The following is a 20,751-nucleotide window of genomic DNA, read 5'->3' on the forward strand; positions in this document are numbered from 1 at the left end:
GATCTCCCCCCTCATCCTCATACCCAGAAGAGCCTCAGCTTCATGATTAATGGACCCTTTGGTCATCCTAGCCCAGAGCTCCTTCACAGTGGACACAGCTGCATCCTGGACCCTTTCTTATCAAACTCTGAGCCTCTAGCCAGCCAGCTCCTTTCAAGAACCCACCCAGGAATGCAGGCCTCCCCTCTCACCCACCCCCACCTCTGACAGCTAGACTATGCTGTCTCCTGGTTGTGACTGTCCATCTGATTTGGGGGTTACTTGTAAACTGCACAATTATTTTTTAAAAGAGTTAGCAAACAGGAAAAGCTCCCAATACAGTTTTGTCCCTGAATCTAGTGGGTGCATTATTTATTAAACGTTTTCTTTTTTACACAAAAGTTTTGATTGAATAATCTTTTCTATTTCATCTTCCAACCTGCCAAATCCTGTAAGCAAAGGAGACAGGAAAACAAGGAAATGTTTTCTTAATCACAAAAGAATATTTTATATTAGAGGAGAATTAATATAAAACTTGCAAGGCTCTGCTCCTCTTGTTTTTTTTTTTTTTAAAAAATAAGTTCTCCTTCCTGTCTACTCAAAAAGCCATGCACATGTCCCTTAGGAAGCATATCTGTGCACTGCTCAGTCAGTCAGGAAGCCCCAGGTGACAGTGGCTGTCTCTGTGGAGCAGAGTATTTGTTTCTGTATAGTTTAAACTTTCATATCGTTTGTACCTGTACTGTCAACATTGCAATTCTGGATGTTCCCACTGTGAACTACCCCTTTCTTTTTTGTAATTTTAATTTTTAAGATTATGTGTGATTTGTCTGTATAATGTCTGTGTATCAAGTGTGTGCTTGATGTCTGCACAGGCCAGAAGAGGGCATCGGATGCCCTGGAACTGGAGTTAGAGAAGGTTGTGAGCTGCCATGTGGGTGCTGGGTCCTGTGGAAAAGCAACAAGTGCTCTTAACTGCGGAACCATCTCCCAGCCCCTACCATTTGCATTTTTGGTACTTAATACCTCGTAACCCTGGGAAAGTAAAACACAGAAAAATAGATGGTGGGGAGCACCCACAACTCTCCCCACCCCAAGAAAGAGAACCATGGTTACCTTTTTACCTTTGTCTGGATATTCTGACTTTTTAAACCGTGTATAAATCACAGACTGTTTTCAGCCACACAGAACTGCAGCTTCCTTCCTTTAGACAATTGAACTTGATTCTTGACACACACACACACACACACACCTGTCCCTCTGGCCATCACTTCAATTTCTGGTTCAAGAAAGCCAGTACTTAGCTGCTCACCTACTTTCAGACTGCAGCACCCCCAGCCCTCCTGCCCCTCTTCTGCAGGAGTAAGCAGGACAGGGTGCAGGTCCCTGTACCCTCTTTAGTGAGCACCTTACCCCACCACCCCACTTCTGCCCTATGGCAGCACATCCTGGCATGTCCTAGACACTCTATCCTCATACCTCCTCTGGAACCAGGTTGGGTCCTTTTTCCTGTGCCCGCTGTTCTTCCTATCCCATGTCCTGTCCCTGTGTCACCTCCCCGACACTGGCCAGGCTGTGCTCAGGGCTCTCCATCAAGGCCACTGCCAGCCCTCCCTGCCAGGGCTGCTCTTACGTCTCAACACTCATCCCGCCTTCTCCAGAAGCACTGTTGTAAGCACTGGTCCCTGAGATGGAAAACCAGAGCTTGGCAGAGCATACGGCATCTTTCCCTACAAGCTACCCTGGCCTTGACCTAAGAGCTGGGTTTTTAATACACCATTGATGCTCCTGGCATCTTTCCTCCCCTAGGACCAGAATTTCAACTGGAAGAGCCTGGTATTGAAAAAAAAGGAATATAGAAAAAGAGAATTAGGAACAGAGAGAAAGGCACACTCCTACACACACACACACACACACACACACACACACACACACACACACACACACACACACACACACAATCTCCATCACATTTGCACTCCAGCCTAACCTTTGTATTGTTGGTGGGAGGGAAAAAAAAAGGTTTTTTTTTTATGTTCAGAAAATTTCTTGTATGTATATGATTATTCCCCAGAGTTTTCTTACCGCTAGGTAATTCTAGAAAGAGGTATTTATCCCTCTCCTAAGAGTTTAGAGTCCCTGGGCACTGGCCTCTTTCCATACTCAAGGCCCCTTCATCTTAGACACACAGAGGATAGAACTGCTCATGATGACAGAAAAAGAGAAAAACAGCTGAGCATGGTGGTGCCCTCGGGAGAAGGCAGAGGCAGGCAGATCTCGGTGGGTTCAAGGCCAGCCTGGTCTATGTAGTGAGTTCCAGGACAGCTGGGGCTGCGTAATAGACAGAGTGTCTCAAAAATAAACAAACCAAAACAACCCAAAGAATTGCTGGTAATGGCTGTGAGCCTTCATCCTTACTTAAAGGTAGAGGGACAAATGGATCCTCCCAGCCACGTGCCTTCCACCTCCCCAGTCTCTGTCCAAGCTCTAGGCCTCAGACAACCCCCTCAGAGAGCCAACACAGTCTTTGACAAGCCACAAGTCCCCTCAGTATGCCACATATTCTGTGTGTGTGTGTGTGTGTGTGTGTGTGTGTGTGTGTGTGTGTTCATTTTGTAATGGAGATAAAGAAGACAAACATTATCACTCAGACAGGAAAGTAGGTACCTTTTGCAAATACCCACCTAAACAATTTACTCTCGAATGTAAAAGATTGGAAGAACATGGCTCCTAGGCAGCCCTTCTTTCCAGAGAATGAGCCTCTGACATTAACGATGTCCAGCACCCGAAGCAAGCAGGTTGCCAATCAATACGTGTTCATTTTCAATCAGGATAATCCATGGTTCTCTGTGTTTGAGCTGAAAGTTAAATTGGTAATTGCTCTTTTGTTATTCCCCGCGGTTTGAAAGGAGCTATAACCCAGCTTTCACATCCATTTTCATTTTCAGCCCAAGAGCCAAGACAGTAGCAGAAAGCCAGATGGGCTGTGTGTTTTCCTGTGTTTGCAACTCTTGGGGGGAATGCAGGGGAATAGTTCCAAGAGGGTCTTTAAGGTGTGATGTAGACACACCCTCCTCATTCCATGGGAGACAGTAGGTGCCCAGGGACCTAGTAACCATCACTTTTAGCCAGGTTCCCATAGTACCTACCTTGTACATGGTCTGTTCAGAGCAATGACTGCCCTGTCCCTCCAGGTTTCATGGGATCATCTCCCGGGAGCAGGCTGATGAACTTCTTGGAGGTGTAGAGGGTGCCTACATCCTTCGAGAAAGCCAGCGGCAGCCAGGATGTTACACATTAGCACTAAGGTGAGCGGCGTTTCACTCACTCTTTGTGAAAGTGGGTTTGATGATGTTCCAATTTTTAAAAATTATAAGATGCTCCAGGGACAGACAGACCTGACTAGGATGGTGAAACAAAAAGAGATAGATACGCAGAAAAGCTGACAGCAGGTGGACTGTGCTGTCTGGTGGGGGAACTATAGCACCCCAGAAGAGCAGCACATGTAAAATATAGTATTGACTAGGGAGATGGGGTTATTGCACACAGTTTGGGCAAGGAGGTGGAGTTTATGGCATACAGCTGACTAAGGAGGCAGGGTTAGTTTGTCTCAGTAGGAGCTGTCTCTGTATCATAGCAGTCTTCAGGCTGTAAACATCCAGAGAGAGAAAGCTATGGCAGACATTTTCTGGGCACAATGTCAATATTCAAGCTCAAGACACAAGGAAGGCTTTGCTATTGTATTGCCCTTTGAGCCTGCCCAGGACTGGAGGGTATTTTGCCATTTCCCCAATGAGTGTGAGGCTATGAGGTCCTTGACATGGCTGTGCCCATGTCAACAACATACATTCACTCAGGACTTCACCCTACCACAGTGAAATGCACATAATGTAAAATTGGCCATCTCTATCAGTTTAAGTGCACAGTACAGTGGCATCAGACACACCAGCTCTGCTTCACAGCCACTGTGGCCGTCCACCTCCAGAACCTGCCACTCATCCCAGACACTCAGTTTCCACAGTCAGCCTGGCTTGGGTTACTTTGCATTCCACTGTCTCCAAAGACCAGCTGCAGGCTAGGGGTCAAGGGTCTGTTTACCTGGCTACAGACGTGCAGAACGAGTGCTTCACAGACATGCAGCCCTCCGTCCGTGAGTCCTTGATCCCAAACATACCATGATGACTCTGTTATGCATGCCAGCAAGCCAACAGGGCAGGCTTCTCCCAAGCTTGGCCAACACCACACGTGCTGAGACACTGCGGGTGTCACTTGTGTATGTTAGGCTGTTCACTCCTCACACAGTTCTCTGGGGACTCTTGGAAATGGACTAGAGCTTTCTCCATAGAAAGAATGGATGGGATGCAATGGAAATCCTTCCCAGGCAGGCCCATGAAGGGTGTGTGTTTAATCCACTGTCTCCATAGTGTAACCTCATAAAGAAGCTTTGCAAGTTGCAACTGGAGATATCCAGAGCATGTTTTAAGTGACTCAATGAGGAGGGAGTATTTCAAAAGCTCCCCAGAACTCTGGGTAGGCAGAGTTTTCCTATCTCCTGGCACTCCATAGTAGGCACAGTAGTCATGCAGGTGAAGACTGGGGGATGCCAGTATTAGTGGTACACTCAGCACCAAGCTGATGTTTCTCTTCTGCTGTACTAACCGGGGTGGTAGAGATGGGGTATCAGTCAAAGATATGACAATAAGGGACATCATAGAGCTGTGACAGTGATATATCCCTTGCAGAGGTAATTATAATTTCCCACTGAAGAAGTTTCTAGGTGACATATTTGTAAATCAAGGCTTTGATTTACAAATGGAAAAACACAATGTCCTGAGTGACTTACAGGATGGGATGTTCCCAAGGGTGTACCTGAGGTTAGATCCTATCTGCTTCATTCCAGGCACGTAGGCTCCAGCAGGGAGCTCCAGCTCTTTATGACTCGGTTGCTTCTACTGTGAAGTATGGATAGTAATAGTACCCATCTCCAAGGATCTCCGAGATAATTAGATGCAGGCACCCACTCCAGGCCTGCCATGTGGGATATGCTGAAAGCTACAGTTGCTTTCCCAGTGCTTGTCTTACCTGCTGTGTTCCTTTGTTTTCTGGTGGGCAGGTTTGGGAACCAGACCTTAAACTACCGGCTCTTCCACGATGGGAAGCACTTTGTGGGTGAGAAGAGGTTCGAATCCATTCATGACCTGGTGACAGATGGCTTGATCACGCTCTACATAGAGACCAAGGCTGCTGAGTACATTGCAAAAATGACCACAAATCCCATCTATGAACACATTGGATATGCCACTCTCCTCAGAGAAAAAGTCTCCAGAAGGCTGAGCAGGTCTAAAAACGAATCAAGGAAAGCGAGTGTCACCAATGAGGAACACACGCCAGTAGAGAAGGTGAGCAGCCTATGGCATGGCTATCTACTTCCACTTGGTGCTGAATGAGATGGGTTATGATAGATACAGTTTGCCAAAAGGTTGGAGGAGATTCTTCCCTATTTTAGAACTGGGGTGCCAGAAGAATGTTAGACTCTTCCAGGTCAACCCCTTCTTGAGCTACATGTGAGAAACTCAAGACCCACAGATGTCCTATGATTTGCCCTATGGTCAGAATCGGGACTTAGACAAATAGTCATTTGTGGGTTTGTTTTGGATGGAAAGGAAGAAAATACTCCATTATTGTTGTATGCCAAACAGTGGATGAAACGTGTTTTAAATGGCCACTTGAAGCCTGCTGGCTGTCTCCGGCTACAAAGCAGGTCAAATGCATGGTATTTGTTTGTCTGTCCTGGAGGCTAGTCACCTTTTGAAGGTGAGCTAACCTAGATGAAGAATTCTAACAGACATGGAAACCTTGATCACAATGACCACAGTCTCTGGGAGGCTTAGTCAGGCTGACCTCTCCACACCCCCCAGGAAAGTACACCACCCCTCACTGCTATCAGAAAACCCCTGAGTTGGGTGAATGTACAGCTGGGTGTGTTGTGGTGGTTGCAGGATATGGTAAAGGGGACACCATTTTCCTCTCCAGTAACCTGCTGCTTCTTTGAAAGGTACCACCACAGCTGCCCAGCAGACTTGGGGGGGGGGTGCCCCTTCGGGGACCATCTGCTTTACCTGGTCGTATCTACTTCCCACTGAGATTGACAGCCTACCACACCATCAGCACTCACCATGGCTGAGCCAAACCCAGCTTTTGGAGTGGACTTGGGCTAGATCAGAGAGGGATACAGAGGGATCGCTGCTCCTTTGGGTGGCTGCTAATCCTTAATTAAGCTCAAGTGGGCCCCTGATCCCAGGACTGGTGGAAACTAACAGAGGCTTAGGTTGAATGGAAAAAGGACTAGGCCTCAGAGATGGAGACCCACTGAGCTCTGGGGTGGCTGGAGAGAGCAGCCTGTCTATTGGCAGCAAGAGTGTGATACTAATTGATTTGCTAATTGGGTCTCAGAGCAAAGGAGGGTCTTCCCCAGCCTCACATCAGTTGAGCAGCTGGCCCATGAAAACATCATTTGCCATTTTCTTTTTATAACTCTGTCTCCCCAACACCTGTGTATTCTTTCACAAATAATTGATTTGGGAAATTTGGGGACTGCTGACTGTTTACATTTTAGGAGAGTGGAAGGGGGAGGCATGGAGAGGGAGAGGGAGGGAGGGAGGGAAGTGGAGGAAGGGAGAGAAGAAGAGAGGGGGGGAGGGAAGGAGAGACCCAATTTTCAGAGTTTGTTCTGGTCCAGATGAAAGCAAATCCTTAGTCTATAAAATCTGATCAAAAGCAATTTAAAATAGAAAATCTGGAAGCCGACCTTCTCAGCCATGATAAATCAGAAGATGAATTGTAAAGTAAGTCTCTGAAGTGGTGTTTGTGTTTCTGAATCAGAGAGCGGTGTCACTAAAAACTCAGTCTGTTACAGAAAGCAGGCCCCCAATGGAAACTAGTAAGGAAGTTCCAGCGACAGAAACTGTATTTCTGGGGGCTATTTTTAGCAGGAACCTGGGGTGACAGGATGTCCCTCTGTCTTAGTTAGGGTTTCTATTACTGCTAGAAAACACCATGTCCAAGCAGCAAGTTGGGAAAGAAAGGGTATATTTGCTTTACACTTTCATACCACTGTTTATCATCAAAGGAAGTCAGGACAGGAACTCAACTAGGGCAGACACCTGGAGGCAGGAACTGATGCAGAAGCCATTGTGGGGGTGCTGCTCACTGGCTTGCTCAGCCTTCTTTCTTATAGAACCCAGGACCACCTGCCCAGGGATGGCACCACCCACCATGGGCTGGACCTTCCCACATCAATCACTAATTAAGAAAATGCCTTACAGCCAGATCTTATGGAGGCATTTTCTCAGTCAAGGTTTCCTCGTCTCAGATGACTATAGCTTATGTCAAGTTGACATAAATCTAGCCAGCACACTTTCCCCTAGACAGTAGGGCCTAGAGAAGTGAGTAATCTAATTAATAATCACATTGAGTGAGGCAGCCAGTAGCCCTATTATTTGGGGAGGTGGGAGGTGGGGAAGAAAAGAAAGGGGATGTTGAAGGAAGAAGTCCATATTCAGTAAGAGATTTGATGGACAGTTGTCAAGGGTGAGGATTTTCATGGACACTAATGATGTGCTTGGCTTTCTTGGGGAATAGTCTGGACACTAGGTCTGGACACTTACTGCTGGCCACTCATTTTGTTAGTAGCTTGTGAACTAACTTGAGAAGAGTCTAGCCATTTCTCTGTGACCTGTATTGACAAGTATGATTAGGAAAAGCCTCAGTCTGACTGGAGATCCTGTTGCCCTTCAGGGCAGGGCAGGGGCCTGTTGCCATGGAGGCAGGGGCTGGAGAAGAGCTCGTGGGAACTTGAGTGGATTGACTGAGAGGAGCCCGAGGTCCTTGTCTGCTTCAGTTAATGGTGTGCCTTAAAGGTTTTAATGAGTGGGATGCATTGACTTCCCAGCCTCGCTCAAATCCAGCATGTCCATTCCACAGTGCTCAAATGGTGTGCCTTAAAGGTTTTAAGGAGTAGGATGCATTGACTTCCCAGCCTCGCTCAAATCCAGCATGTCCGTTCCACAGTGCTCAAATGTTGCTCACCCATTTGTTTCATTGATTATTTCCAAGTAAATCTAGAAAAGACGATGCTGTTGGCGGATCCAAGAACATTAACAGGGCTAATTGGAAAAAAGATATAGTACCTCCTCCATCAGATTTGAAGTGGTGTCTAGATTTACTTCCTGTCCAGGTTGTTAGCAATGAACCCAACTTTAGTAACTGTAGAAGAGGTGGAGGGATGGGGAGCTCGCAGAAGGAATAAAGCTGTAAGAGTTCAGCCCCTACTAGTAGGTAAACATCACGATTCTTTATCTAATTGGCTTTTAAAATGTGGTATATTTTGGGTCCCCCCCCCCATTGCATGTATTTAATTAAAATGGTCAGTCTAGTACAATCACTTATATGAAATATAATTTAGAATTTATATCACATGTAGATTATCTACTGGTCTTCAGAAAAATGGTGTGATAGGCAGTCTCTGAATAACGCTGAGATTCAACACCCAGATTGCACAGACGTGAAACCATTTCCCATTTTGGACTCAACAGCTTTGCCAGATTCCCAGGCAGGATCCTCTATGCCTGTCTTCGTCCAGCCGCACAGTAGCAGGATGAAGAGGTGATCCCAGGCTTCCCCGTCCCACATTCAGAGCATTTTAAATCTGCTGAGCCACTGGACCACATCGTGTCCCTGTTGCCTTTATCGTTCTAAGTAACCCCTTGGATTTGGCCACCACCCTGTCGGTGGATGCTAGAAATCACTCAGTCTTCACGTGGCCTGATTTGGAAAATGCATTGCTGTTTCTAGCTCTAAGAACCAGCCTTTCTCACCAAATGCATCCCACTGAATCAAATAAACAGCCTGGCAAGCACATGTGTATTAATGGGGTATAGACTGATGTGGTCAATTGCACCTGTGTTTGATGTGGGAAAATAGTGTGCACCCATTAAAGCACTTTTGATAATATACAGGTCGAATATCCTCTGCCCAAGATGTTTGGGAACCAGGGACTTTTCAGATTAGGGATAGAGTAGCAGTTTTTCATCTCTAATCCAAAAACCTGGGACAAAGCACTCCGGAATTTGAGGTCTTGGATGCAGGGTGCGGAGCCCGGGTTGTATCTTATTCATTCCTTGGCTGTTGTGGGGGTGCTTGGCTCCACCTGGATCACGCTCATTCCTCCCATTGTCCCTTTCACGGGAGTCAACACTAGGCCTGTTTGTTCAGCTCACTGCTCATGGAGGATGGTCAGCCCCAGTTATGTCTTGTTCATTCATTTCACTGTTTCCGGTGGTGGGAAACGTCAGCCCACGACCTTCCTGAATCCCATTGCAGCTCCTCCATGTAAGTCAGCATGTCCTGCAGCCCCAGGACAAGATGAGGAGGGCTGATGCAGAAAAGGAAAGTATGACTTGTGTTGTTAATGTTCCGCTTGTGTAAATTAGGAAAACACTGATTCTTTTTTACGTGTTTATTTCTTGTCAAATCATAAAGGTAAAAGAATAGACTTCGTTGATTGTTGGAGGGGAAGCAGGAGTCTGAAAGAGTGTGGTGGGGGTGGGGGAGAGACTTTTCCTTTCCTTGCTCCTGTTTGCAGCTCTTTGACCTTTGAACCATGACATACACAGTATCCCTTCAAAGACTGAAACAAGAATAAAAAGCTTACCGTGTCTTAGGTAGAGGGCACATTAAAGTCAAGGAAAGCGCTTTCTGCCCCGGCTGCTGCAGAGCAGCAGAGCTGATCCAGTTCCCTGCCTCCCCCTCCCCCTGCTTCCTAGTGCTCACAGGACCCCTCCTCTCCCACCCCATGCCTCCAGATCGTTCACACAGGATCTGTGCTCTCAGGACTTCTTGATAATTTGGAACTGGAAGAGAGTCATGGCAGCACCAGGCAGAAATGGCCATAAAGTGGGGAAGAACTCCCAGGAGATGGGGATGGGTTTGCCCTTGACTTCCTGGTACTCCCACCACATCCCCAGAGGCTCCCCAGGCCCCTGCCCACTTCCATCCCCTTTCTCTGCCCACACTGCCTTCCTCTTGCTCATGGTTCTCAACCTTCCGAAATGCTGCGACCCTTTAATACAGTTCCTCATGTTGTGGTGACCTGGACCATGTAATTATTTTCTTTGTTACTTCATAACTGCTATTTTGCTGCCATTATGAATTGTAATGTAAATATCTGATATGCAGGATATCTGATATGTGACCTCCAAGGGGGTCGCGACCCACAGGTTGAGAACTACTACTCTAGCTGCTCTAGGGCCAGTGCCCCAATCACTCTTTCATCCCTGCCACTGGCCACAAAGCCTCTTAGGTTTCCACTCTCCTACCAGAAGGCCTAGACCAGCAGCCCTTTCTTCTGCCTCCCTAGGAAACCTGTCTTCACTGAGGACCTGCTTCTGAGAGCAAGGCTCTGTTCTCCCTGCCCATACCTTGTTTGAGAAACGGTCTCCTTTCTGGCTGCCCACCCACATTCTAGGTGATTCTTTCACTGTAGTTTCTCCGTGATCCAGCTGCCCATCCAGATAGCTTTAGCTGCGTTGTCCCTGGCCTGAGGGCAATTACCAGGCTGAGGAAGGTTTGCTCAGCTCTGAGGAGCGGCAGAAGCCTGTAGAGCAGATGGGGGTCATCCAGAGTGTTTTCCTCTCAATCCTAAGGTCCCACAGAATGGCTGGTGCCTCCTGGACACTGCTCAACAATGCAGGACAAAGTTCAAACACCTCCTCAGGACTCTGGCTACCAGTGTGAGCCTAGACTCCTAGCAAAGATTCAAGATCTCTAGCGGCACCCCGAGGGAGAAGGCGGGAAAGGTCAGGTCAGAGAAAGTAAAACAGGTGGAGAGAGAGCCTAAAAGGAATGGGCATTGCTGAGTCCGTATTTGGTGTTCTGTGTTTTTTAAAGAGCCATGCTGGTTCTTGGAGGAACTGGGCAGGGACACTAATCTACCATCTCCTGGCCTCTGGAGGCTGAGAGGTACGGGGAGAGATCCAGCCTCTCCCACTCCAAACTGTACTTGCTGATGAGTGCATATCTACACAGAAAGACAGGGATGCTCGGGGGACTGGCTAGCTGATTTTCCAGAGAGAAACCTGGAGCCATAGTGTGGCCTGGTGTGGAAGGCAGGTTGGAGGAGGTGATGAGGATTCAAGGGATAATGGAAACGCCCATCATGCTTTGCAGTCTGGTGCTACCCTCCCACTGGCCTCCCTCTCTACCCCACATCACCTTCCTTTCTTTGTTCCCTCAGCCTGAAATGCTGCCCCCCCTTCTGTGATCTTCAGGCTTTCTTGAGGTCCAGCATAGTTACCTCTCTCTTTGTTATATCTTCCTGGATTCACCTGGTGCCTCAGAACCACCCCAGAGACTGGCACATAGTCTTTATGTGGACTTAGTCCACTGTATCCTAGGTAACTGTTACATCAGTGGTTCTCAAGTTGTGGCCCTGAATATCAACACTGTGGGCCTTCCTGAGAGGGTAGTCAGATATGCGGCCTATGGTCAGAGCCACAGGATCAGGTCTTCGTGGAGGCTCTGACATATCTTTATGGGGCCCCAGATGGATCCACACAGGAAGCACTGGGGAACCATTGGGGAACCTCCGGTGTAGATGTCTCTTGACATCCACGTGAAAGCTTCTCTTTCAATGAGTTCTGCTTCCCAATCCCAGCACATCCCAGAGCACTCACTTGCCAACACTTGTTGAATGAAGCAGGAGCAGATAGCTGAAGTGTAACAAACTGAGCCGAATTCACCATGAGGATCCATGCATCTCATATTCACCCAGAGCCAGGTCAGGGGCTCCGGGCCCTTCCCTGGACAAGCTCTTTCCTCCAGGAGCTGCAATCTGGCTCTGAGCATCCTACAGTAACAGGAGAAGCCAGAGCCCAAGGAGAAGGGATCTGGCACCTGAGCAAACCCCTTGCTTTACAGACCAGGAGACTGAGCCACGAAGCAGAGTACTTCCCAGACCTCTAGAAGACTCAGACAGAAAATGATGTCTTCATCCACCCTCCGCTTAGACTCCCCATAGTTAAGCTCTCTGAAGTCTGTCCATTATACCACTAGGCTCCTGTCTGAATCAGCCAGAACTGAAAAGTGAATTCATAATACACCCTGTGGCCCCAGCAGGACTCCTGCAAAAAACAGGGGGCCGGAAGTCCCAAGAGAGTTTGTTTAACTGGGAAACTTTCCCTGGGGTTATCAGTGAAGAGTGGGTCACCACCGCATGCTCAAGGGTCCGGGGTGGCAGGAGGGATAGGGAGGGTTCATGAGAGCTAGAGTGAGAACTCCCCCCAGAGGTTTGCAGCCCAAATCACAGCCTCATTCCCAGCCCCCAATTCCTCTCCTCCCACCACCTGACCTGCCCATACTTCCCATTGGCCAAACCCAGCCGAAGTTCTGGGGCAGACACAGGAGCAGGGCTGCAGCTTCCAGGGGCCAGCCTCCTGACAGGTGCAGGCAGGAGAGAGGCGTGAGAGGGGGTGTGGTGGAGAAGAGTGTGGGGAAAGGTCAGCCCCGAGCACGGTTTTCATCCCCTTTGTTAGCATGGTTTGTGTGGCATTCTGCATAAAGCTAACTGGCTTCAGAAGCCCAAGCACCTTAGTGTGCGATGACGCCACAGCCCCTCTCTTGGGTGGGCTCTCAACTGGGTGCTGTGGTGGGAGTCTTCATCCTGGGGTGTGCAGTTCTTTGTGTCTTCGTTAGACTTCTGCAGGATATTGACCAGTGACCTTCACCAAACTGAGGTGCAGCATTCCTTTGCAGAGAGTGGATGGGGGGAAAGATGGGGCGGGGGAGACTGAACCATGGACATCATGGAGGAGGTGAAAGAGAGAAGCTTGGATTACAGGGTCCGGAAAAACTGTGCGTTCTCTCCTCAGGAGGTGCTTTGGAAATGACACGTAACTGACATAGGCAGGCTCTGCTCGGGAGTCAGGGATAAATGAAGATGAGCAGAGCCGAGCTAGTGAAAATGACAGGTACAGCAATGGCTGCGGTCATCCATCTTCCTGTCACGCACACACAGCCATAAAAACAGAACAGGAGCGCTGCGTGAACGGATCTGAACTAGCTCCATGTTCTCAGGAAGCCAGGATTTACGGGCTCTTATTTCATGCCAGAGTCTAACCATGTGGATTTTTCGGGGGTCTGAGCAACAGCTGACTTGGGTGGGTAGGGGAGGTGCCGAGGGGGAGCCCTCACTTCATGCCGATGAGACTTACTCTGGGAAGAAAAACAAACACCACCACACATGTTCAGTCCTCTTAACCTATCGAATCAAAGGCTGGTGGGGTTTGATTATCCGTTATTTTAGCACTTCCCAGTGATGCTGAAGCTGTGCCCAGGTGGGGACCCTGGGTCATGAGAGGGAAGGTGAGTCCAGGCACACAGGACGTACATTCTTCCTGGCCTCGCTGCTTTTCTGCTTCGGAGGCTTTTGTGTCCTCACTTAGACCCTGGCCTTCCTTCCCAGTCCTTCATACGTGCACAGTGGTTTTCATAGAGGTCCATTGAAGACAGAAGCCCCAAGGCTTGGGGAGACTACCTAAGTTAAATCAGCACACCCCCCTTAGGGCCAGCCGGTGGAGACAAGGCGGGCAGCACTGTGGCTCTCAGCCTCGTCTGCACACTGGAATTTACTGAGGAGTTTCAAAAACAGTTAGAAAACATGCTTGGATCTCACCCTCAGAAATCCACATTTAGGAGAGTTAGTAGTTCGTTGGTAGTGTTGGCCTAGCATGTGCAAGGTCCTGGGTTTGATTCCCAGCACTGCCAAAAGTTAAGAGAAGAAAGAACAGAAAAACTACGAAATCTAGATTTAGCTTCTTGGTAAAAGGCCCAGGTGTCTACATTTAGTCCATGCAGTTGTTTCTAATGGACAGCTGAAGCCGCTGTAGAGGAATAACTGAGTTTGAATTAGGGCTTCTGCCCCCTACACTGACATCTAAAAGTGTGTCTGGAGGCCAGTTTCACTCTCTGTGTTCTTGGGCTTGGAGCTCTGCAGGAGCAAAAGGGAAGTCGGCTGTGTGAGTGTGTGTGAGTGTGAGTGTGTGTGTGTGTGTGTGTGTGTGTGTGTGTGTGTGTGTGTGTGTGTGTGTGTGTGTGTGTGTTGGCCAAACACTCCTTTCCATCCTATCTAAAATAAATAAATGATAGATATAGATAGACAGACAGACAGACAGACAGATAGATAGAAAGATACATGGAGATGATAGCTCTAGCTTCCTTGGCCCAGGGTTGGCTATTTTCTGTGCAACACTGCCATCTTGTGGTGACCAAAAGGAGCATTGTACATTTAACATACTCTAGGCAACTTCAAAGGCCCAAACTTAGCAGATGTGGGAGTAATGAGCATGAACGAATTTTCGGCAGGGAACTCGTTGAATCATCCACATTTCTTTGGGTTTTATGGGGCAGACTTGGCTGTAAAATAGTTGGGGTGTGTTCTGCAATGTGTGCTCACTTGCTGCAAAAGCTGGCCTGCCACCCTGGGCTGCCCTAAGGGATCTAACTAGCTCAATTTGGGGCCAGAATTTCTTGGCCTCAGGGCCCTCTAAGATCCTTTAAATGTACAGAACATTCAAAAGAGCTCTAATTTATTTGACTGTATCTTACTGATATTTACTATATTAGACGTGGCATTTAAAATGTTTACTCATTTTTATAGACAAAGCAGTGGGAACATCTTGCCATTGAGAATACATGGTGTGTTTTATGAACTATAACCCAGATTTCAAAAATAACAAAGGAGTCCTAATTTTTGGCATTGCTTTGATATGTGTGTAAATCTCACGGTCTGCCTTAGTGGGAGGCAGCTGGATTCACACATCTGCTCCTGTGTTCCATCTGTGATGATGAACTGTTTTGTTTGACACATAGAAGAAAGCCCTGGGCTTACAGACATCCATTGCAAAGAGAGGGAGTGTTTAGACAGATTTTGTATACAAGTGTAGATTTTAAATATATACATATGAGCAAAATTTAACAAGTGGAAGTTTCTTAAGGATTAGTTATAATATCAACTACTTAAAAGAAAATTGGTTTGGCATCACAGACTCTCTGCAATAACCTTGGCCCCCCCCAAACCCTGGTGGGCCCACCAAGAACTTCTGTTCAGAGCACCCTGATGAACCAAGAACTTGATTCAGGGAGACATGCACCTGTGTGTCTCCAGGGGCTACTGCACTGCCTTCACAGCCTTTGAGTGAGGAGGGAAATGGCGCCATCCCTTGGGCTGCTGCCTAAACTGAGTCTGTACAGTGAGGAGTAACATTGTTTCCATCCAGTCTCCCAAAGGCTTTGCCCTCTGTGAGCACAGAGCCCCTTCCAATGGGTCTGGACAGGGGTCAGCCACAGAACTGAGTCCTGGTGATTCTGATATACACCAATGTCCCTTTCTATCCACATGGGGTTGGCTTCAGGAGCCAAACACTCCAGAGATGCTCAAGTCCTTTGTGTTATGTGGGTACTGTTTGCATATGAACTACACACCTCTTCCCAAGTACTATGAAGCATCTCTATGTTACTTATGACAGTGAATACACGTGGACAGTATATATCTCCCAATTATAATGTATCACTTAGGAAACTGTAAGAATAACAACTTGATAGATGTTCAGAATAGATCTTCCCCAAGTATTTCCAGGCCTCGGTTGGTTGGTTGACTTCACCGATGGAGAAACTGCAGAAATGGAGGCTGACTTCACAGTCAATGAAGATCTACCAACCTGGCTGGGCCTTTCCCTTCTGTTAGGATAAAGTGGTGGAAAAGCTACCTCTGGCAGGCCCGGCCAATGTGAGCTACTAAGAGATCACACCACACAATAGATCTAAAGCAAGAGGTTTATTGGGTGAAGGGGGAGAGAGCGAAAGGCCATCTCAGAGTGAGAACATGAGACAGACAAACAGAGAGACCGAGAGAAAGAGAGAACAAAGGAGACAGAGTGATCTGGAGTAGCTAGGGCCCTTAAGGGGGCGTGTGTCACCATGCAGGTTGGTGGGGGTGCCAAATTTACAATACCTCCTCTCTATACAAATGGGAAACTGAGGCTCAAAGCTTAAGGTGACATGGAAGGTGGTGCATAGGCGCTGTCTTGTTTCTTTGGCCTAGCACTGGTGTGGCCCTCTTCTGTTCATAGACAGTGTCTGTCTGCACACCTGGTCCTCTACCCCCATTCCCACAGTGAATAGCTGTCGTTTTCTGCCCAGAACCTACTCACCACCTTCTGGAAATGGTTCCCAGTACTTCCCTCCCACTCTCAGTTTATAGATGTGATCTTCGAAGGGGATTGTGGCTCAAGGCTAATGGGAGTATTCTATTTCCCTGCCCACTGATTGGTTTAAGTGTAGGCATGTGATGCAGTCCAGTCACAGCCAGTGGAATACCAGAGTTTCAGAAAGCCCTTTCATCCTTCCCTCTGCCTGACTGGACTCTGCAGGAAACAATGTCCTTGGCCCAAGACTTCAGATTCCCTGTAGTTCCCTGAATGGAACCCACAGAGAAAGAGGTTGAGTCTTTAGAAGGGACCTGAGCCTGTGGCAAATTTGTGTGCAGCCTGCTGCCCTCTCCAGGGTATCAGCTGTCAGTTAATTCCTGCTTCAGCTCTTGAGCAGAGTCTTGGAATGTTTGTATTAAAGTTAAGTTGCCCCAGTTTTCAAAACTGGAGCTGTGACTCAACCACATGCCAGCCTCTCCATCTGTCCAGCATTCCTGGCTTGCTTAGCAGTGATCTTCAGGAGAAAGCGAAGGTATTCAGATGCATCAAGTAACCCACACTATCCTTATAATGGTGATTTGGGGGTGGGAACTGAGGACCAAGGACATCTAGTGTTGATTTTAATGGGCAGGAACACAGAACACTGATTACAAATGGACTTGGGAAGTGACCCCAACCGCTGTCAGTGAACAGTCTCTTCTTTACCTCCTGTCTCTAATGAGGTATGTCTGCAAACCTCTTGCTAATTAAATGCATTCTATAAAATGGAGGCAATATGCTAAGAGACTTGGCAAACCATCAGTGAACTAGGTGCTTGTGAGATTTCGGGGGGGGGGGGGAGATTTTGTAACAAATGAAAACAAAAATTGATCCCTCTCTAGCAGATGCCCCTGCAGATATGAGCCCTCTGCCTGACCCTGTCAGCAGAGATGGTGGCAGCTGGAAGCCCAGCCCCTGTGGGAAGAAAGAGACCCCATCCACAGTTTTTTTTTTTTTTTTTTGGTTTTTCGAGACAGGGTTTCTCTGTGTAGCTTTGCGCCTTTCCTGGAACTCACTTGGTAGTCCAGGCTGGCCTCGAACTCACAGAGATCCGCCTGGCTCTGCTTCCCGAGTGCTGGGATTAAAGGCGTGCGCCACCACCGCCTGGCCCATCCACAGTTCTTTATGAACTCATTGTTTGACCCATATGAATTTGGGGGGACTTTTTTCTCATCAAGTCTGGGGAAAGGGGAAGACTTTTGTTTTCTGGTAGTGGAATGAGACAGACCTGGCCATGTTTTAGGGTGCTTGTGAGGTTGCCTCTGAAGCAGGCTGCAGGACATCTGTACTAATTTCTCAGTACCAGTGTCCCTGGCCAGGTCCCATGATGATAGATTCTTCATGTCCTCACTGCTTTTTCATCTCCTTATACAAAGCCAACTTGGAAGTTTCCAGAGAGTTAATATTTCACCTTGTTCTGAGTCCCCACTTCTGAACCTTGTGAAGTCCGGCCTCTGTAAGAATCACTGAAGCCTTACACACCCAACTTTTATTATTCTCCTGTGGCTTTGTGACTGCAGAAATTGTCATTTGTCATGTTCAACAAACATTAGTCAATGCTCGAGCTAAAAGCCAGAAATAAGAGGGAATTAGGAGCCATGTGTGGCCAGCACACCCACCCATGTGTGTCAGGATAAAGGCAGTAACATTTTTGTACAATGTATATAAACTTTATATTAAATAATCCAAGCTATAAGAGATTTCTGTTAAGTTCAATCTGGAATGACCTGAGGATTTACGGTTATCCCTGCCCCTCACCTTCAAGTGTGCCATGGCTTTTAATCCATTATCAACTGTGCAGTATCTCACTCGGGCTCCCAACAACCGTGTTGTTTGTGTCTCCTCATCTCTGCCAGTGAAGAGACGCGAAAATGGAGTCTGTGGAGTCAGGGTGATTTGCCCAGAGCCAGCTAGCTACTAACGTACAGGCCAAGTGACTTAGTTCCTCATGGTGGGCATTGGGTGCATCCAGCTTCCAAATAGCTCTCTTCCCTTGCAGCACGCAGACCGAGGGAACATAATTTCACTGTGCTTGATGTCAAAGCGTCTAAGACAAATGCTGTATTGGGAATTATGTTCCTCCTCAAGTGTCAGCACTCACTGTCTGTGTGGCATGAGTCTAACATCCACTCCTGACTCATTTGTTCCTGTAAAGAAGTAGACAGGGCTGCGAAGATCCCTTAAGGAGAGACATGTTCACTGTAGAAAAACAAAAGATTCTCTGTGAGCATTTTCAGCCCTGAGCTTTGTGGGTTTTGAAAGAATTTGAAAATGTTGCAAAGAGCTGATCCTCTCACCAAGTCCCAAGTGACAAGAACAGGATGCCTGTCCAGCCCCAGTGTCCATCTCTCTTCTTCAGTTATGATGAGATACACTAAAAATGAGGGGAAATTGGACATTAGGCAGTAATGTCCAACCCGCTTCTCCCTGGTGGAGCTTTGAATCACCTGCTGAGTTCCGGGTTTGTAACAGATAACCATGGAATGTTCTCACCACTGGCTCCTCCCTCTTAGATTCCAAGGAAAAGAAGAAACACTAGGGAGTCTGTGGGAGACCAGCCCTGACCTGCTCCCACCTTTCAGAAGGGTTCTTGGGTGGAGGAGAGAGGAATGAGGAAATATTAGGTAGAAAGAGAGACCTAGACGACGAGGAGAAAGACAGGACACAGGATAGTTTCAGGAGGGCCCTAGATCAATACCCAGCCACCCTAGACATTTATTTAAAAGGGGTTTTTTATAATATGCCAAGGGGAGAGGCAAAAGACCTCCCCCTTGCAAGATCAAAGCACACCGTACAGCCAAGTGTAGACCCTTCCAAACACCTGGTAACCACGCCCGTGGTCAAATTATCCAATTATGCAGCCCTGCTGGGTAAAGCAAGCTCAGATTCTCTGACCTTGAGCAAGGCCTTAGGAGAAAGACTCTATGGACCCCCACATATTTCTTGGTGTATACCATGTGCCAGGCTTTGTAGAGGCTATCTTTAGTTGGTCATTCAGTCAATCGTCAGAATGCCTCTGATGGGGAGTCACTGGGGTAGCTGTAGTGAGCAAGTGACTGGCAGGTGTGTAGAGAACCAACCACTCTGGCCATCCCAACATGTTTTCCCTGAAAGTGACTGGAAGTATGGCATGCAAGGCCTTCGTTGACCAGAATGCTGTTGCTGGATGTGCATATTGTCTCCTCATCCTCATCTACACAGTGTCCCCACAGTGTCCAAGAGGCCACCACAGCAGAGCGATTAAAGTGCTGTGACCCCAGCAGTAGACTTAATGCCCCCCCCCACCTCTTACACAACATCTCCCAGCTCCTTGTCTCTCAGCCCCTGCTTACCTGGGAGCCCCTGAACACCACACAGGCCAAGCCCTGACACCTCCTTCCTTGAAGTCATCCCTTACCCTAAAGGCTTCCCTCCCTGCACCTTCCTTAAGCTGCCTCCTTGAATCTGAGGTAAAACTCTGGCTGCACTGACCACAATACACCAGAGGGTTTGTGAATTCATCCATCCACATGTAACTATACCAAATCAATAAAATAGTTAACTCCTGGGCACCTAACCCATGTCAAACACGGCTCTACTCCATGTTGACCAATATATCGCCAAGGGACAGGCCATACACCCAAGCCAAGAAGCCTATGGGTTTTGTAGAATAATCTATAAAAAAAAAAAAAAGTATTCTTCCTGCCTGAGCTTACTGAGAAACAATGTGGCGTGAATGTGGCCACCCAGCCGATACATGGGTATCTGACAGAGAATGAAGCCCAGAGAGAGGCAGAACCAGCAGACGAGGAATAGGCTAGACCAGCCAGCACACATCTTAAGAGGCCTTCCTTCTGGGTGGTCTATACACTTCCCTTCAGTTTTCTTTCTGGTGCTAATTAGGGTGGACTTTCTGTTGCCTGACACAAAGGAGTGCCAGCGCGGTCCTAAGGGATGTAGAGCATGCCTGGCGTGAAAGACCTTCCAGAGAAGGCAGCGGGGCAGGCAGTTCTGGTGGGAGGGCTAGAGAAGGGAAGGGTTCTGGGCAGACATGAGGGGAGACCACTGAAGGTGCCAGGGCCACATGCAGCAGGTGTGACCTTGCCCTGTGTACATGAAAGTGTGGCGGGCTGTCGGAGATGTTAACTGGGGAAGATGAATTGAAGACAGCATGGGGTAGACTTGCGGTGGACAGAAAGAGGACAGAATGAGAGCAGCTATGAAGACAGCAAGGTCTCTGCATTTTGTGTTCCCAAGCCAGTTGCCATTGAAGACTTCTAAATGACGACACCTCCACCAAGGCTGGTTATCATTTTCTGTTTTCAAGTGATGATACCATTCCATAGTAATCTTCCAGATTTCCCCAACCTAAGTTTGGTTAGCTGTTTTTGTAAGTCTGACTCGGTTTAAATGAGAGTTTGGAAAAGCCAAAAGCCCCTGGTCCACTTCCTTTGGTTGAACTGGGTCCCATGGAGCTGCCTCAACAGAAAGG

The 20,751-nt window shown here is 47.8% G+C and overlaps 1 protein-coding gene across 1 annotated transcript in view; it reads left to right on the top strand.

Annotated features, from left to right (window-relative positions):
* The window catches only part of Chn2 (chimerin 2), a 282,989-nt gene that overhangs the window by 184,563 nt on the left and 77,675 nt on the right, over positions 1–20,751 (top strand). The window contains exons 5-6 of the mRNA XM_052719368.1: positions 3,174–3,287; positions 5,093–5,378. Coding sequence (XP_052575328.1) covers positions 3,174–3,287; positions 5,093–5,378 — 400 coding nt within the window. The remainder of the gene's footprint in view (positions 1–3,173; positions 3,288–5,092; positions 5,379–20,751) is intronic.

The sequence above is a fragment of the Peromyscus californicus genome, unplaced genomic scaffold, assembly GCF_007827085.1.
Source record: "Peromyscus californicus insignis strain IS unplaced genomic scaffold, ASM782708v3 Scaffold_6__1_contigs__length_162567912, whole genome shotgun sequence".
NCBI lineage: Eukaryota > Metazoa > Chordata > Mammalia > Rodentia > Cricetidae > Peromyscus > Peromyscus californicus.